Source organism: Myotis brandtii, unplaced genomic scaffold, assembly GCF_000412655.1.
Source record: "Myotis brandtii unplaced genomic scaffold, ASM41265v1 scaffold157, whole genome shotgun sequence".
Lineage (NCBI taxonomy): Eukaryota > Metazoa > Chordata > Mammalia > Chiroptera > Vespertilionidae > Myotis > Myotis brandtii.
The window spans coordinates 5303182-5318643 of record NW_005355708.1 but is presented as its reverse complement, the minus strand read 5'-3'; the positions used below and the strand labels follow the sequence as shown (position 1 = coordinate 5318643).

The 15462-nt window shown below is 55.3% G+C and overlaps 2 protein-coding genes across 2 annotated transcripts in view; one reads left to right on the top strand and one right to left on the bottom strand.

The window, feature by feature from the left end:
* Positions 1 to 3659, top strand: part of RPL19 (ribosomal protein L19) — a 3964-nt gene extending 305 nt beyond the window's left edge. The window contains exons 2-6 of the mRNA XM_005861902.2: positions 598 to 704; positions 1698 to 1820; positions 2452 to 2572; positions 3141 to 3251; positions 3456 to 3659. Coding sequence (XP_005861964.1) covers positions 598 to 704; positions 1698 to 1820; positions 2452 to 2572; positions 3141 to 3251; positions 3456 to 3579 — 586 coding nt within the window. The 3' untranslated portion in view covers positions 3580 to 3659. The remainder of the gene's footprint in view (positions 1 to 597; positions 705 to 1697; positions 1821 to 2451; positions 2573 to 3140; positions 3252 to 3455) is intronic.
* A 5034-nt stretch (positions 3660 to 8693) lies between these two features.
* The window catches only part of STAC2 (SH3 and cysteine rich domain 2), a 14330-nt gene continuing 7561 nt past the window's right edge, over positions 8694 to 15462 (bottom strand). Inside the window, exons 3-12 of the mRNA XM_014536221.1 lie at positions 14355 to 14661; positions 13920 to 14017; positions 13677 to 13767; positions 12572 to 12699; positions 12410 to 12482; positions 12246 to 12307; positions 11695 to 11792; positions 11255 to 11306; positions 10752 to 10889; positions 8694 to 10266 (exon numbers count right to left, since the gene is read on the bottom strand). Coding sequence (XP_014391707.1) covers positions 10162 to 10266; positions 10752 to 10889; positions 11255 to 11306; positions 11695 to 11792; positions 12246 to 12307; positions 12410 to 12482; positions 12572 to 12699; positions 13677 to 13767; positions 13920 to 14017; positions 14355 to 14661 — 1152 coding nt within the window. The 3' untranslated portion in view covers positions 8694 to 10161. The remainder of the gene's footprint in view (positions 10267 to 10751; positions 10890 to 11254; positions 11307 to 11694; positions 11793 to 12245; positions 12308 to 12409; positions 12483 to 12571; positions 12700 to 13676; positions 13768 to 13919; positions 14018 to 14354; positions 14662 to 15462) is intronic.

Here is a 15462-nt window from a genome sequence, read left to right as displayed (position 1 = left end):
GGGGGCGACCCACGCGGGCAGAGGGAGGGTCGCGGCGGTGACTAGGCCCTGGCCTCCATGCTCGCGGGGCGCTCCTGCATCCGAGCCGATCTCCGCGCCTATGTGATTGGGTCCCAGGCCTCCGGCTGCCAACATGGGGCGAAGCCTAGCGCCTCCCTAGACCGCCCATAAGAGAACTCGTAAGGTCAGCTGAATCCCGCTTCTTGCTGTGATGAGACGAAGGAAACAGCCCAGGAAGCAAGGGACTAGACTAGCACATCAGGTCTCCTGGCCGCGGGTTCTTCACGCTAAACACTTGTTTTTAGAGCTGAATACCAGGACGGGCATAAGCCCCCTCTTCATCCTGATTTCACCCGTTCTCATTTGCCAGAGGCGAGAGGGAATGATACAGGGAAGATCTGGGGGTGTGATGGCAAAAGGCTTAGTGGAGGGGATGTGTTTGCCCCTAACACTTGTGTGCGCATGCGCATCCGCTTCCCCGTGGGTTAGGCTTCACCGCCTTGGAAGACTTGGGAGGGCAGATGTGCGGGGATTCTCGTTCCTTCCCAGCAATGGCTCCCAGGCCTGACCGCCGTGCTTTCTTTCCGCTTGCCGCAGCATGCTCAGGCTTCAGAAGAGGCTGGCCTCCAGCGTCCTCCGCTGTGGCAAAAAGAAGGTCTGGTTGGACCCCAATGAGACCAATGAAATCGCCAACGCCAACTCCCGTGAGTTCTTGGGTCTATGTTCCTCCCTCACCCTACCCCTCACTCATTCTTCATGAGACGGAAGACGACACAGTCCCGTTGACTTTATAGTCTGCGAGGTCTTATAAAATGGAGGGATCACAGAAATAATGGAGATGCCAGAGTTTTTATTCCGGCCATTTGCCAAAATGGCAAGATAGAAATTAATGGACAAACTGTTCATAGCAAAAAAAAATTTTTTTTAATTAAAAAGTAAATAAAAGAGCTAGGATTTCGTTTTAGTTCTTCCTAGGAAAAAACAAACAGCACAAGTTGATCGAACCACCCAGTGTTACATTAATGACTTCCTAGAGTGGCTACTCTTATTTTATAGCTCTGAAGGATTTATGAAGAGAGTACAGGCACTGGGTGGTATAGAAATGACCAAGGAAATAATGATGTGGGAAGACCTGGGGCCTCAGACTGAGGAGATCCTGTTGGCATATTCGAGGCAAATAGATGTCAATCCTACAGAGAGCATCATACCACAATACTTCCATATAATATTACAGGGAAAAAAGTATTCGATGACAATTGTAAGGCACTTTATTTGGGATCATTGCGATTAGGTACAGGAACCACTGCAAATGGGCTTTTACAGTGGGGGAGGGAGATTGGGCTCAAATACAAATACAGCGTGGGCAGGCAGAGTTTATAGCTAAGGCAGGCACACAGTGTAGGAGGGTCAGTGAATGGGAAGTACCAAGATGGAGTGGAGGTAACAAGGATTTTGGTTAAATGGACCTAGCAGGATTCTTACTGAAGACGGGCCAGGGTGATGAGACATCACCTGGGACCTGGTGATGGATATTTTGAGTATGCTACAAAATACCTAAAAGTGGGGGGAAGTTTTGAGATCACTGGGCTGGGGGTGTACACAGTGTCCGTGGCCTGTCCTATTTAAGCTCTGGGTTATGTCTTGTATTCTTGGAGCGGGGCCCTATCTGACTGACCAGGTACATGATGTTTTTCCAGGGCAGCAGATTCGGAAGCTGATCAAAGATGGGCTGATCATCCGGAAGCCTGTGACTGTCCATTCCCGGGCTCGATGCCGGAAAAACACCTTGGCCCGCAGGAAGGGCAGGCATATGGGCATAGGTTAGTGCATTCTTCTTCCTCTGAGACTTAAGAAATGATGGATGTTTAAGTCTAGACTGAAATATATTTAGGATCTTTTCCTTCCCAGTCTGTCTAATCTTGAGCCCTTTTCTTACTCTGATATTTGATGTGCTTTTTTCTGCGAATCAGAAAGTTGGCGCTAGTGTCGAAATTGAAAGTACAGTATTGGTAGAAAGAGGTCACATTTCTTGAGCACCTACCCTATGCCAAGAATTCTACTTGGTACTTGAAAATGTCCAATAAATTCTAAAACCACTTTCAAAAAGGGTCAGGGTGATTTAGGGAGATGAAGGTCACACAACCTTTAAAGCCCCTTCCAGCTTACCATGCTGCCTTGGTGCGTGCCCATCATATCCACATTCTGTGCAAAACATATGGGGAAGAATTGCCTTCTTTATGCTTCCTTTAAAATTCAATAAATGAAAGAAAGAAAATATTTGGGATCATCTGTAAAATGGAAATGTTACTTAAAATGATAAAAAGCATTTGGCACATGACCTAGTGAATTATAAAGGTTTTCACAAGGTGGAAGTTGGTAGCTATCATTATGACCAGTCAGCTGGCTTGAATAACTCCCTTGAGATCTGGACCTAACTCACCTTGCCTGCAGGTAAGCGAAAGGGTACCGCCAATGCTCGAATGCCTGAGAAAGTGACCTGGATGAGGAGGATGAGGATTCTTCGCCGGCTACTCAGAAGATACCGTGAATCTAAGAAGATCGACCGCCACATGTAAGCATGTCTTCCTCTTGGGCCCACCAAGACCCATCTGCTGCTCTGATGGCTTGTTCTTTGTGCAGACACAATTCTAGCTCATTGGCCTTGGCTAGGGAGCTATGTGTGTTGAGTAAGCTTAGAAAATTCTTTCATTCTATCCTACTTTGTTTTTTGTTTGTTTGTTTGTTTGTTGTTGTTTTTAGAGGGGGTTGGGGAACAGACATCAATGTGTTGTTCCACTTAGTTATACATTCATTGGTTGACCTCTATATGTGCCCTGACCGGGGATGAGGATAGAACCCGCAACCTTGACGTATTGGAGCGACACTAACCAACTGAGCTACTTAGCCAGGGCTAGCTGTTTTTTCTTCCCATCCCACCCCCATACATCATCTGGATAGTCAAAGTATTGAATTATCTGCCAGACGAGCTCTTCTGGCCAGAAAGTTTTGGTTTGGGGGAAAGTAGTTCATCAGCAACAGAAGAGAGGAAAGGAACTCTACACGCTTTAGGGACTTGGTGTGGAGGGGCCAACCTCTGATCCCGTCACTGGCTAGAACCACTTGCTCCCTACATCCTGCAGGTACCACAGCCTGTACCTGAAAGTGAAGGGTAACGTGTTCAAAAACAAGCGGATTCTCATGGAACACATCCACAAGCTGAAGGCAGACAAGGCTCGCAAGAAGCTTCTGGCGTAAGTTTCTTCAGGAATTGGCCTCTGTGTCATGGGGCAGGTTCTTTGACTTTTATTATTACAAGTGTTCCTCTGAGACGGGCAGGGTAGGGACTAGGTTAGTTGAAGTGGGAGTTCTTCATAGTGAGAACTGGGCATGTGCTTCCGTCTCCCAGCAGCCTCTCTGTTCTCAAACTGACCCATCTTTTCTCTTCCATTTCTCAGTGACCAGGCCGAGGCCCGCAGGTCTAAGACCAAGGAAGCCCGCAAGCGCCGTGAAGAGCGGCTCCAGGCCAAGAAGGAGGAGATCATCAAGACTCTGTCCAAGGAGGAAGAGACCAAGAAATAAAGCTTCACCTCTCTTACCTGTACATAGTGGCCTTGGCAATTCCATGGTTCAGTCATTTAATAAAAGCAGCCTTCATCTACCTCTCTGCTTCTTCCAAAGTTACTGATTGTGGGTCTTCACTTATTTATGTATTTATTTTAGAGAGGGAGAGAAGGAGAAACATTGATTTGTTCCCCTTGTTTATGCCTTGATTGGTTGGTTCTTGTATGCCCTGAGTGGGGCTTGAACCCAAAACCTTGGTATATCAGGACAACACTAATCAACTGAGCTACCTGGCCAGGGTGGGTCTTCACTATTCAGGGGCCAAAATGACCACACAGGACTGAGATACAGGCCCTTCCAGGGTCGCTGTTTCATCTCTTGACTCGTGACCTCTCCGTCCATGATAGAGGGGATTTGTGGGTGTTTTACCTTGTTTTAGTGGGGTGTAGAGCCACTTTGCAGGGAGGGAAAGAATGGCTTCTACCCAAGCCTCCAAAATATTGTGCTTCAGAAATGCTTTCATAGCAGAGCATGGGTGGCGCCTTAAAAGTGGTCTCAAATGTTGGTTGTGAACCAATAGTTGTCACATAGTATTAAAAATAACAGCAAATATAGTGCTTACACTTCTCAACTGGGCACTGAGGTCCAAGGTTGAAAGCTGCCCTATAACATCAGTCCAGAAATTACACCTGGACTTCCCTAAACAGCTGTACTGAGGTGTAACAAGCTGTCACTTGGAGCATCACAATTTATAAATCAGTTTACATTCCTGTCCTATCACATTTTGGGGGCGTGGGGCTTATACCCATCACTTAGGGGATAAAAGAAAAGACTTTTCTCAGAAATTGGAAAAAGGCACATGACATACAAAAAGCTTGTCAGTCAAGCTCAGTGAGTTGCTTAGTGAATTGTGGCCCCTTTTACAAATAGGAAGTAAGTTTTATTTTGCAACTATTACTGGGGGTAATAACTGCCAGTTTTACAATAAGATAACTGAGAGCCCAGTACTTTAACATTGATTCTAGTCTTTGCAACATTTTCAAGTAGGGTTGTTACTGTCTTTGTTTTGCAGACATTTGGATTCACAAAAAAAAAGCTAATACAGTGTTGGGGTGGGAAAAGTGGGTTGAAGATATTTAGGAAGTGAAACAGCTTTGTATACATTGATTGTGGGGGCTGAGGAAGAAGTCTGGGGTGGTCCTAAGGCCTTGAGCTTTGGAGGACTGGCAGGGGATTCCTTTAGTGATGAAAAGGAACCATTTGAGGTGGGGAGAAGGGCTAGAAGAGCTGAGCTTTAGATAAATTGAGTGGGTGGCAGTTTGCGGGACAGAGGTCCAGGTGGAGGATGTCAGTCAGCCAGTTAAATATCGGATGAGGAAGAAGTCTGGGTTGGGAGGAAGATTGCATAGATGGGGCCACCTCCTTTATATGGACATATGTCCTAGCTCAGTGGTTCTCAACCTTCCTAATGCCGCCACCCTTTAATACAGTTCCTCATGTTGTGGTGACCCCCAACCATAAAATTATTTTCGTTGCTACTTCATAACTAATTTTGCTACTGTTATGAATCGTAAATAGCTGATATGCAGGATGTATTTTCATTGTTACAAATTGAACATAATTAAAGCATAGTGATTAATCACAAAAACAATATGTAATTATATGTGTTTTCCGATGGTCTTAGGCGACCCCTGTGAAAGGGTCGTTCGACCCCCAAAGGAGTCGCGACCCACAGGTTGAGAACCGCTGCCCTAGCTAGTTACCTCCCAGTCCTCCACCCCTCTCCTGAGGAATTTTTGTTTTGGGGGGACCAATACAAAGCCAATTGGCCTTCAGGGGGTGTACTTGGCAGACATTCTCATCTGCACTTGGGAAAGGCAGGGCTAAAGTGGTCTTGGGGACAGCAGACCCCTCTCCAGCTCTGCCTCGACTGTCCTTGCCCGGTCTCGACCAGATGGGGGAAGTGCGTGGCCCAAGGCAGGGAAGCCCAGATCCAGTGAGAAATGTCCAGAGGACCTCCACCACCCACGTGCATCAGAGCCTGGGACGAGAGCACTAATTTGAGGGTTCCCTGTTGCTACTGTGGCAGCCTGTATGCACTTCATGTTTTAGCTCTTGCTCCAATCCTTTGTCATCCTGAGTGGGGAAGCTGTGGCCTAGAAGGGGAGGGCCTTGGACAAGCTCTCAGTTTGGAGTATGGGACCCCTTCCCAGTCATGGACCAGAGGAGGAAGGCCATTGGAGGCCACTCCACCTCCACTCCCTTCAGGCAGTTAAAGAGCGACAGAAAGGAGGTTATGGCAACAAACATGGCACCCGCACCTGGGCTCCTGCTTGCAGCACAGAAACCGGTTTCTACCCTGGACCAGGAGATGGTGCTGTTCTCTCACCGGTGGTTGCAGAAAACTGCCTCACATTTTGGGTTGTGGGGAGGATTGGCCAGGAAGGGAAGGGTCATGGGTTGTGGGAGCCTATCTCTTGAGAAGTTTTGGGTTTAGTTACTTCCTTTTTTCTTTTTTTATTGAATTTATTGGGGTGACACTGGTTAACAAAATCATATAGGTTTCAGGTGCACAATTCCACAACACATCATCTGTACACTGTATTGTGTTCACCACACCAAGTCAAGTCTCCTTCCATCACCATTTATCCTCCCTACACCATCCTCCACTACCCAGCCCCCTAGTGCCTTCTTTCTGAAGCTCACCCCGGCCTGGAAAGTTACCTCTTTGCACCATGGGCCTCTAGCCCCTTCCCAGAGCCGTGCTTGGGAAGGCCCTTCGGCAAGCAGAACCCCTGAAGTCACCCCTGGATCTCTTTAGGTCTGGAAGCTTAGGAAATCCTGATGAAAAAAGATGTCCATTCTCTCAAGCATATACAATTGGTCCCCTTATATAATTTGCATACCCTTTAAAGGGGTTCATTGACCCCAGGTAAAGATTCCCTGAGCAATTCCGTTTCTGGAGGAGGACACCGAGGCCCAGAGGGGCCAGCTGCTCCCCAGGATCTCAGCATTGCATGAACACAAGCACCCGTCTTTGAGTCTCCAGGCGTGGGAGGGTGTGACTCAGAGTGGGTTGCAGCAGAGGTACTGCGCACAGTGGCAGCTGCAGAGCCACGAGCTGGAAAAGGGGTGCAGGTCCCTCTTCCCAGTGCTCTCTGATGCTAAGAGAGGGACGGCCTAGGGCGGCTCCCTGCAAGCACCGGAGGGCTGAGGCTGGGAGTGCACTGCCGTCTTCCTAGCACTCCTCAGCAGGTGTCCCACCCCGCCTGTCCCAGGCATTGGGAGAGATGGGCATGGTGGGGCGGGGCGGAGAAGAAGGTTGAAGGGACCAAAGGGAGTGGCTGGTGCTGGCAGAACGGGCGGGACTGGACAGAGAGGCTCACTCTGTGACCCCCTCCTCCCACCTCGGGTATCCATCTCTCTACCCTTTTAGGCCTCTCCTGTCTCTGGCTCCCAGCCTCCCCCTCCTTTTGCATCTCTCCTCAGCCTAGGCAACCTCTGTCCCCACACAGTTAAACTCAGGCTGAGGTGGGAGGATGCAGGGCACATGTGGGTCAGACAACAGAGCCAAATGGTGGGTTGGCACCACCAGCAGTTTCCTGGGCATTCTCTGCCCCAGGCCAACGGCGCTGCTGGTCCAGCCACCCACTGAGTGGGCACAGAGGAAGGCAGAGGCTATAGTGAGGGCACCAGCTGTTCCCGGCCCTCAGGCTGTGAGCATGCTGTCAGTGGTTCAGCCACCCGAAAAAGCTGTTGTGCTCAGCAGTGCGGCAAATGGGCTGGGGAGGAGGCCTGGGTCCAGGCCAGCTGCTGGCTGGTGGCAGATGCGAGTGGGGTGTGCAGGAGGGTTGGCTGAAGGCTCCCACGGTCTCCAGTGGAGTGGGGTCTTGATCCCTGGAGCCCCTGGCCCAGCATCTGGGGTGTCTCTGTTTCCATCTTGCTGGTTTAAGGCACCCCGAGACCCAGGGCCCAGTGGGAGAAGAGCCGACTGGCAAGAGATTCGATTTCTCAGGGGTTTGACTCTATGCCGCTGGGTGACCTTGGACAAGTTACTAGTCCATCTGGGCCTCAGTTTCCCGGGGGAACAAAAGGGACCCGGTTCACCAGGATCATCCCCACGACCTTGGAGAAGCCACCTTATCTCTCTGGGCCTCCCCTTCTCCGTCCTTCCTCATCGGGTCATTGACAAGATTAAATAAAATCAAGTTCCTGGCTTGGTTCCTGGAACACAGTCGGTGCCTATTATGCGAGTTGCTCTCTCTTTAAGCCTTTGGACTGGATGTGTGACCCCTTTTTCCCCTCCCACCATCAGGGGTCCTCCTCCTTCTCCCCACCAGCCCTGAGGCCCTTCCTTGGGTGAAGGGCCCAGAGAAAGCTCAGGGCCGGGTCCCACCTGGCCCACCTTGCGTTGGGGGCGGGGGGCCGGGGAGCGGACCCAGGGGCGTGCCCATGGGGAGCAGGTCCCCCGCCCTGCAGCACCCCAGCAGGTCCCGGCACCCCCACAGCCCGCCTCCCGCTGTCTCCCCGCTCCCCTCCGCCTATAAATAGCCCGGGACGTGCTCCCCGTGACGCGGCCGCCCGCAGGGCAGGGGGGGTGCTGTTCTGCCGGCGCAGGTGGGCGGGGATCTCCGTGCCAGGCTCCCGATTGAGTCATCTCAGGGCCCCCCTGTCCGCGACGGTCCCCGCCGCCAACGTGTGTACCTCGGACTCGGGAGGCTGCGGGGGCCAGGCTGGTCCCGGGTGGACACTGAACCCCGCAGGCCCCGGGCTCGCAGGGCACCGCCGGGCGCGAGGAGGTGTGTGCCGCCCCCTGCGCGACCCAGGTGCGCGGGGAACCGGAAAGTGGCCGCAGCCCCGCCCGCTCCCCCTCCCGCACCCCCAAACCTTGCTTCCCCCTTTCCTGGGGTCCTTTCCACCCTCTTCTCCGCGTTGGCTCTCCGCAGCCCCTTCTCTCAAACGCCTCCCGATCCCGCTGAGGCTGCTCGAGCGGAAGGGGGGGGGGGAGAGGCTCAGGGACCCCTCCCAGAGATCAGCACCCTCGGCCGGCCTCCTCTCAGCTCTCCCAGCCCCCACCCCACGCCCTTCCCCTTTCTCCCTCGTTCCCAAGCAGATACACAGAGCAGACCGGCTGGGACAAGAAACGTTTAATTAGGGTCCCGGGGCTTGGCGGTGCCCCAGCAGACCGTCATGCAGCCGGATGTACAGTGGGCAACGGGCCGCCCCTGGGGTGTTGCTGAGGGGCCTCAAGGCAGCAAACAGGGCAGTGTGGCTTGAGTCCCCCTCTGCGGGGGGCGGGGGAGACGTGGGGCAGGGGCCAGTGGGTAAGACCACGTGTCCCTCCCACCGCATGGGAGGGCATGACTGTGCCCAGGGTGGGGGTGGCGTCAGCTGGCACGATCAAGGATCAAGGACACTAGAGGAGGCTCTGAGCTGGGGGGAGAGGGAAACTGGCACCAGAGAAAAGCAACCTGCGAGGGAGTGTTCATCTCAGTGTGCCCACCCGCCCGGGGTGCCTTCTCCCTGCCTTTCCTGGTGGCCACACCACCACCCACCTTCCCAGCCGCTCCCGCCCTCTTCCTCCCTGGGCTCTGTGTCCAGGACAAGGGAGCAAATGCAGCCAGAAAGGGACCCTCACTGCAGAGCGCAGGGAGAGGGGTGAGGAAGGCCGTTTGGAAGGCAGCCCTGAGGCTGGGGCTCCTGGGGCCTCCTGTCCGGCGCCCCTGGCTGCTGGGTCCTGCTGCTGGGGGGCTTTTCGTGTCCTGACAATGAAAGGGGGGTGTTTTGTTCTCAGTCGGGTTTCTGTGTTCAGGTTGCTCTTGGCTGTCCTTTTCCCGTGAGCCAGGGTAGGTTAGGGTGCGGCTGCTCTGTGGTGACTGTTCTCCAGGGGACAGTCTCTGATGTGCCACACATCCTCCCGCCCTCAGCCCTCCCCTCCTCTGTCCGCCCAGATTTCAAGTAATGGGAGAGGTTCCTGCAGGACTTTCCTGAGAATTGATGGAGTGACAGAGGCAGTGAGACCAGGAGATGGACTCAGGACCCTCCCGTGGCCCCGAATGAATCCCCTCCCACCCCGTCTGTCAGCGACACAGGGCAGCACTTTGGGGCAGAGGCTGAGAGGCCGGGAAGGCACTCACTGCCACGGGGGCGGCGTGGCCGTGGCGGGGCCGCACACAATTAGACCCAAGCAGAGGCTCCGCGGGAGAGGGCGTGTCATGCAAAGCTGGTGTGGGCACAGGGAGGCTCTGGGGAAGAAGCAGCAGGGACGTTCCCCCAAGAATGCCCCTCAGGGCTGGGCTCAGCACGGCAACTGGACTGGGGGTGCCTGGGCACGGGGTGGTCCTACCTGGAAGCTTCCCCATCCCCCTATTCTCTCCTCCACCCCCATCCCCAAGTCCCAGAGGAGCACATCTCTCAGGACACCGTGGGACCCAAGAAATGAAACCTTCCTCAGTGCAGAAGCCTCCCAAGCCATGGTGAATGGCCGCCAGGAGAGAGGCAGAGGGAGGAAGAGTGTGGGCAGATGCCTGCTCCCCTCCCGGGACCAGAAGCGAGGGCCAGGCACAGGCAGGGGTGGCATCTGGGTTCTCTTGGCTCCTCTCAGATCTCGGTCAGGGCGTCGGCTGGCACCAGGCCCCGCTTCTTGCCGCTGCTGACGCGGATGAAGCCGTCAGCATCCTTGCTCCTGCCCACGCCCACACAGATCTGAGCCAGAGAGACACGGAGCTCAGGCCTGGCACTGCCTGCAGCCCTGGCCCCGAGTCCTGCTGATGGCTCCCAGGGGGCCCGCTCCCGGGAATGAGGGAACGGGCATCAGATGTGGCTGGAGACCTCAGCTGGGGTGATAGGAGCAGATCCCATAAGGGTCTAGGGTGCAGCAGCAAGACCAGGACATCAGCAGACACAGAGCAGCACTTTGCGGCTGACTTTGAGATCTGGTCTAACGCAGCCCCTCTGCCATATCACAGAGGGAACAGAACTTGTCTGAGGTTACACACCAAGCCAGAGGCAGAGCCACCATTCAACCCCAAGCCTCTGGACTCCTAATCCAGTGCTCCTCTTCTCCCCAAAGCTGTCTCTCCTGTAATTCAGGCCCCTGCCTGTGGCCACCAACACCAAGTCCCAGCAGGAGAGGACTAGAGGGCCCGCAGTCCCACCTCCTGTAACCGCTGCAGGGCCCAGGCACTCACCTGGTTCTCCTTGAGGCTCAGGTAACCCTGTTCCTTATTCCCGGAGAAGGGTTGGCAGCAGCGCCAAACATTCTCGCCCGGCCTCACCCGCTGCACAAAATTGGCTGGGAAGAAGCCAACCCGGTCGCCAATCTTGCCCTGGGGATGAGGCTGGCATGAGCACCAGTGCCACCCCCCCCACCCCCACTGCTCTCTCTAGACCCAGTGACCACTGAGAGCCAATGCCAGATTCTGGGTTCTCTGTATTCAAGCCCCCAGTCAGGTGGCTTCTGCATTGGGAAGGGCATTAGGTGGGCAGAGGGACAGAGCTGGGGCGGCTTGGGGAGGGGGGGGTGTCAAAGCAAGAGCAAGGTCTGAGGGTTGGTCCCGGGCTTGGCTGGAGCCAGTGGCTGGAGGAGGAGTGGTCTTTGGGGCCTGGAGAGAAGGTGGGGCAGTGCCCGTTGAGGGCAGAGGTTGGCGAGATGCCTACCAGGGTCCCTCCGTCTCCCACCCTGCCCAGTCACCTTCCACCAGTCCTCGTTAGAGTCATCCACCAGCATGATCCGATCTCCAGGCCTGGGAGGAGAGAGCGGGGGCAGCATATGGGGCAGGGTGGGCTTGCCCCCTCTGCATCCCCACAGTCCTGGACCCCAGATCCCCTGCATGCCCCCCTCAGCTGAAGGAGGATTCCTGATGCCCTCAACAGGGGGACACTGTGTGACCGCAGGGACAGCAGACATTGGCCAGGACAGAGCTGGGGTGTAGGCAGGAGCCATGCCATCAGCACCAATTCCCTCTTGGACCCGGGGCAGCTCCGCTCCTCTCTGGGCTCAGCAGCCTCAAGTACGCCAGGAGAAGGTTCCTGAAGGGCCCCTCACACTCGTGTCCCAAGGTCTGGGAGTGCAGAGCCCTGAGGTTGGAGCCAGGCGGCCACCCGGGGGGGCTGGGCACAAGGAGGACTTACTGTAGAGCCAGGTCGTTGTTCTCCTGGGGCAGAAACTTGTAGAGCGCAACATAGGAGTACATGGGGCCCACGTCCTTCCGCAGCGGGTGCTTGGGGGGCTGTGGGAGGGCTCTGGGTCAGTGATGGGAGGGCCATACCCTCTTCACTCCACCTACTGGCCTTGACCTTGCTACCTGGGGGCTGGGAGGTGGGACACAGGCTCCTGGGTCAAGGATAAGGAGAGGTCAGCCTCTCCCATCTGCTGTGCTCACACACCCCAGGGGGTGCTGGGCCAGGACGGAGAGGGGGATACTGTGCTGCCTTCTGCACCCTGAAACTGCCCACCCTTGGGGAAACAGGAGTGGGAGCAATAGGCATTGGGTGAGTGGTGGGAGGGTAATACCCCTGCCTCCTGTGACCACTCCCCCTAGCACGGCCCACCCTGTAGACTGTAGACTGAGAATAAATGATGGAGCAGTGACCCTCCCACTCACCCTGTTCTCACCCACCTGTGGGTCAGTGACATTCCTTCCCCACCTGGCCTCCTGGGGCTGGTGCCAGCATCACCTCACCTGCTGTCCAGGGCTCTTCTCCTCTGGTCCCGACCCTTCGCTCTCTGCCGGGGCTGTGAACACTGCAGGTGCCAGGGGCGGGAGACAGGGTGTGAGGCAGCAGGAAGCCACCGCGCTGTGACACTGTGACCCCTTCCTGCCCCTGGGCCTTAACCTCCACTCACCATTGTCGCCAGGGCCCTCCTCGGAGCTCCGGATGCTGCTTTCCCCATCCTCCGTCAGCTCTTCCCGCTCACTCTGGGGACAGAGAGAGGGAAGGGTTCAGCCCCTGGACCCCCCTCCTCAGAGACCCCTGCCCCCCGGTTCCCCTCTGGTGCCCACCATACCAGGCTCCGTGTGGGGGACTCGGAGGTGCTGCTGAAGCTGGAGCGGTTCATCAGTGCCAAGGAGGTGCCATAGCGGAGGGTCTCGTAGACGGGGTCCACCTTCCCGCTGGCGCCTGCCAACGATCCACCTTCGAGGCCAGGCACCCAGCTGCCGGCCTCGCTCACCCCTGAAGCCCTGGACCGCAGCCCTGGCTGAACTCCGGTCTCCCCTCATCTGCCCTCCCCATTCTCCCTCCTCCTCCCATGGAGCCCATGCAGAAACCGTGGCGTCCTTGACCCCTCACTCTCCTCACTGCCCATATCACTCCGTCACTTAGTCCTACCTCCCGAATGTTCTAGAATCTGCCCGCTTCCCTCCATCTCCACCGCTACCAGTCTGCTCCAAGCTCCCAAACTCTCTCTTGGCAACCATCACAACCTCCCCACTACTCTCTCTGCTTCCACTCCGGCCCCTCCAATCCACACAGCAGCCAGAATGCCCTTGTAAAAACACAAAAAGTGTCCTTAGAACAAAGTCCAAAGAACAATCGTAAAATGGACCCCAAGGCCCTGGGCCCATGGCCCTGTCCCACCTTCTCACTCTCACTCCCTCAGTCCCAGCCATGCTGTCCTTTCTGTGACTGCCCCTTCCCGCCTCAGGCCACACCCTCTGCCCACACTGGCCTTCCCCAGATCCTCAGTGGACTAGCTCCCCACCCTTCACTTCTCCCAGTGCCTTTCCCAGTCTCCATGGTTGAGGACGGTGGCTGCTTTCTCCTCTCTTTATTTCCTATCCTTGTTTTAGGCATTCATCTGAATGATGACTCATTGATAATTGGTGTGATTATCTATTTCATGTCTATTACAGACCATGAACTTCATCTTCTTCAGTGCTATGTCCCTGTGGCTGGCACAATGCCTGGCACTCAGTAGGTGCTCAGTAAAGTTTTTGGTGACGGATGAGTGAATGAAGGAGCCCTACATGCAGGACAGGAGCACCCACAGAAGGGAGGTGGAAGCCGTGCCAAGAACTGGCAGTGCCCGTGAGACACAGGTGCCCAGATGAGGAATGCATGGGTTGCTCAACACCCCACAGCGGGATCAGGAGCAACAGGGGGATACTCACCAGTGGGCGGGGACTCCCTGCTTGTGGAACAGGCTGGTGGCGGCTCATGCACCAGGAGGGGGGAGCTGAAGTTGCGACGGAAGGAGGAGGACTACGGCAAGAGGGGGCAGAGAGAGGGCGTGAGGATGTCACAGCCCAGGGAGTAATGGATCTTCCTCACCTCCACATGGGGAAGCAGCCTTGAGGGGTACTCATCCCCCACAGGCTGGTTCTGGGGGCTCTCCGCCGGCCATCTCCACTCACCGTCTTGACTGGGCATTGCTGGTGGGAGATCTCCTCGGAGCACCAGAGGTGGACACTGACTTTGCATGTCTTACACCGCAGGCCCTGCTTGGAGTTTCCTGGGAAGAATTTGGGTTCAGAAAAGGAGGTTGATCAAGAGAGGACACACCCATGGGCGATGGAGCAAAGGAGGCAGGTGAGGGGTGGGGAGAGGGTAGGGGACCAGTCTCCGGGACTAGCATCTACCCCTCGTCCAGTCAGGGTGCGAACTTGCACTGAAGCCTGAGTTGTTAGTAAATGCAGCAGGACTGGGCACCCCTCACCCCAACAGAGCTCATTTGTCTGCCCAGGGTGAGGGGCACAGTGAGCACTGGGAGCCATGAATATCAGGAAGTTCCACAGGCCAACTCCCCATGCCCACCCTGGCCCATCACCTTGCCCGCCTCAGGCACCTACCTACAATGAACTGGCGGCACAGCTCACAGGGGTTGGCTCGCTTGAAGACATGTTCCTGGAAGCTGTGCAGCCTCACTGGTTTGAGAGATGCCAGGGGACGTGGGACGGGGCAGGGGGAGGGTGCCGGGGTGGGCAGGCCCCTGTCTGTGGGTGCCCGTGGTGGGGAGGAAGGGGGCAGTGGGGTTGGCGGTGTCAGCAGCACCTCGGTGGGGCACTTGGGCTCAGAGCCTGAGCGAAGGAAGAAGTTCTCCACGCTCTTACTTCGGAGGATGGTCTTGAGGGAAAGCGAGCGCTTGAACCGCTGGAGCTGAGAGAGGAGGAGGGACTGTGAGTGGAAGCCCAAGAGGGTGCTGGCCTCCCCTCCCCCAGGATAGGTCTGTGGGTCAGCGGCAGCTGAAGGCTGAGGGCCAGAGGTGAGATGAAGGACTAAGAGGAAGGCTGCCAAGTTCCAGAAGGTGGCTCACAACCCCAGATGCCTACAGTAACGTCCGTGAGCAAAGGAGTTCCGCTGGGCAGGCAGACAATGAGGAGTGGTGGGGACTGCGGCAAACTGAACAACTAGGGGGCTGCTGCTGGTGTCCTCTGGCCAACGGAGGCCATCCCAGGACTGTCAGGTTTTTCTATTTTCAAAAGAAATCTAGACTTTTATGGGAAATTGAATAGAAACACATTGAAAAGGTTTCATTTTTTTGTTCCTTTGCAGAAATGGTAGTATACTATTTTTCCTGTGCCTTGCTTTTTTCACTTAACAGTAAATCTTGGAAATCATTCCATAACAATACTTAAAGAGATCCATCATTCTTTTTTATGGCTACGCAGGGTTTCCTTGTATGGGCATACCGTTTACTCGAGTTAAAAAATACTTTGGGGGTCAAACAAAACACTCCAGGTCCCAGTTGTCCCCCTGTGTTCCTGAACAGGGTGGGAGTGGGGAGTGGTCACCCTCAACCCTCATCCTCAGGGCTGATTTCCCCTCAAAACACCTCTCCAGCCTGTCCCCTACTATTGCCTCATCACTTGCACAGCCCTGCCCTAATTCAGGCCACAGCACCCCCAGTCTAATTAAGGCTACAACCCTTTGCCTCTACCTGCTAAAAACCATACATAT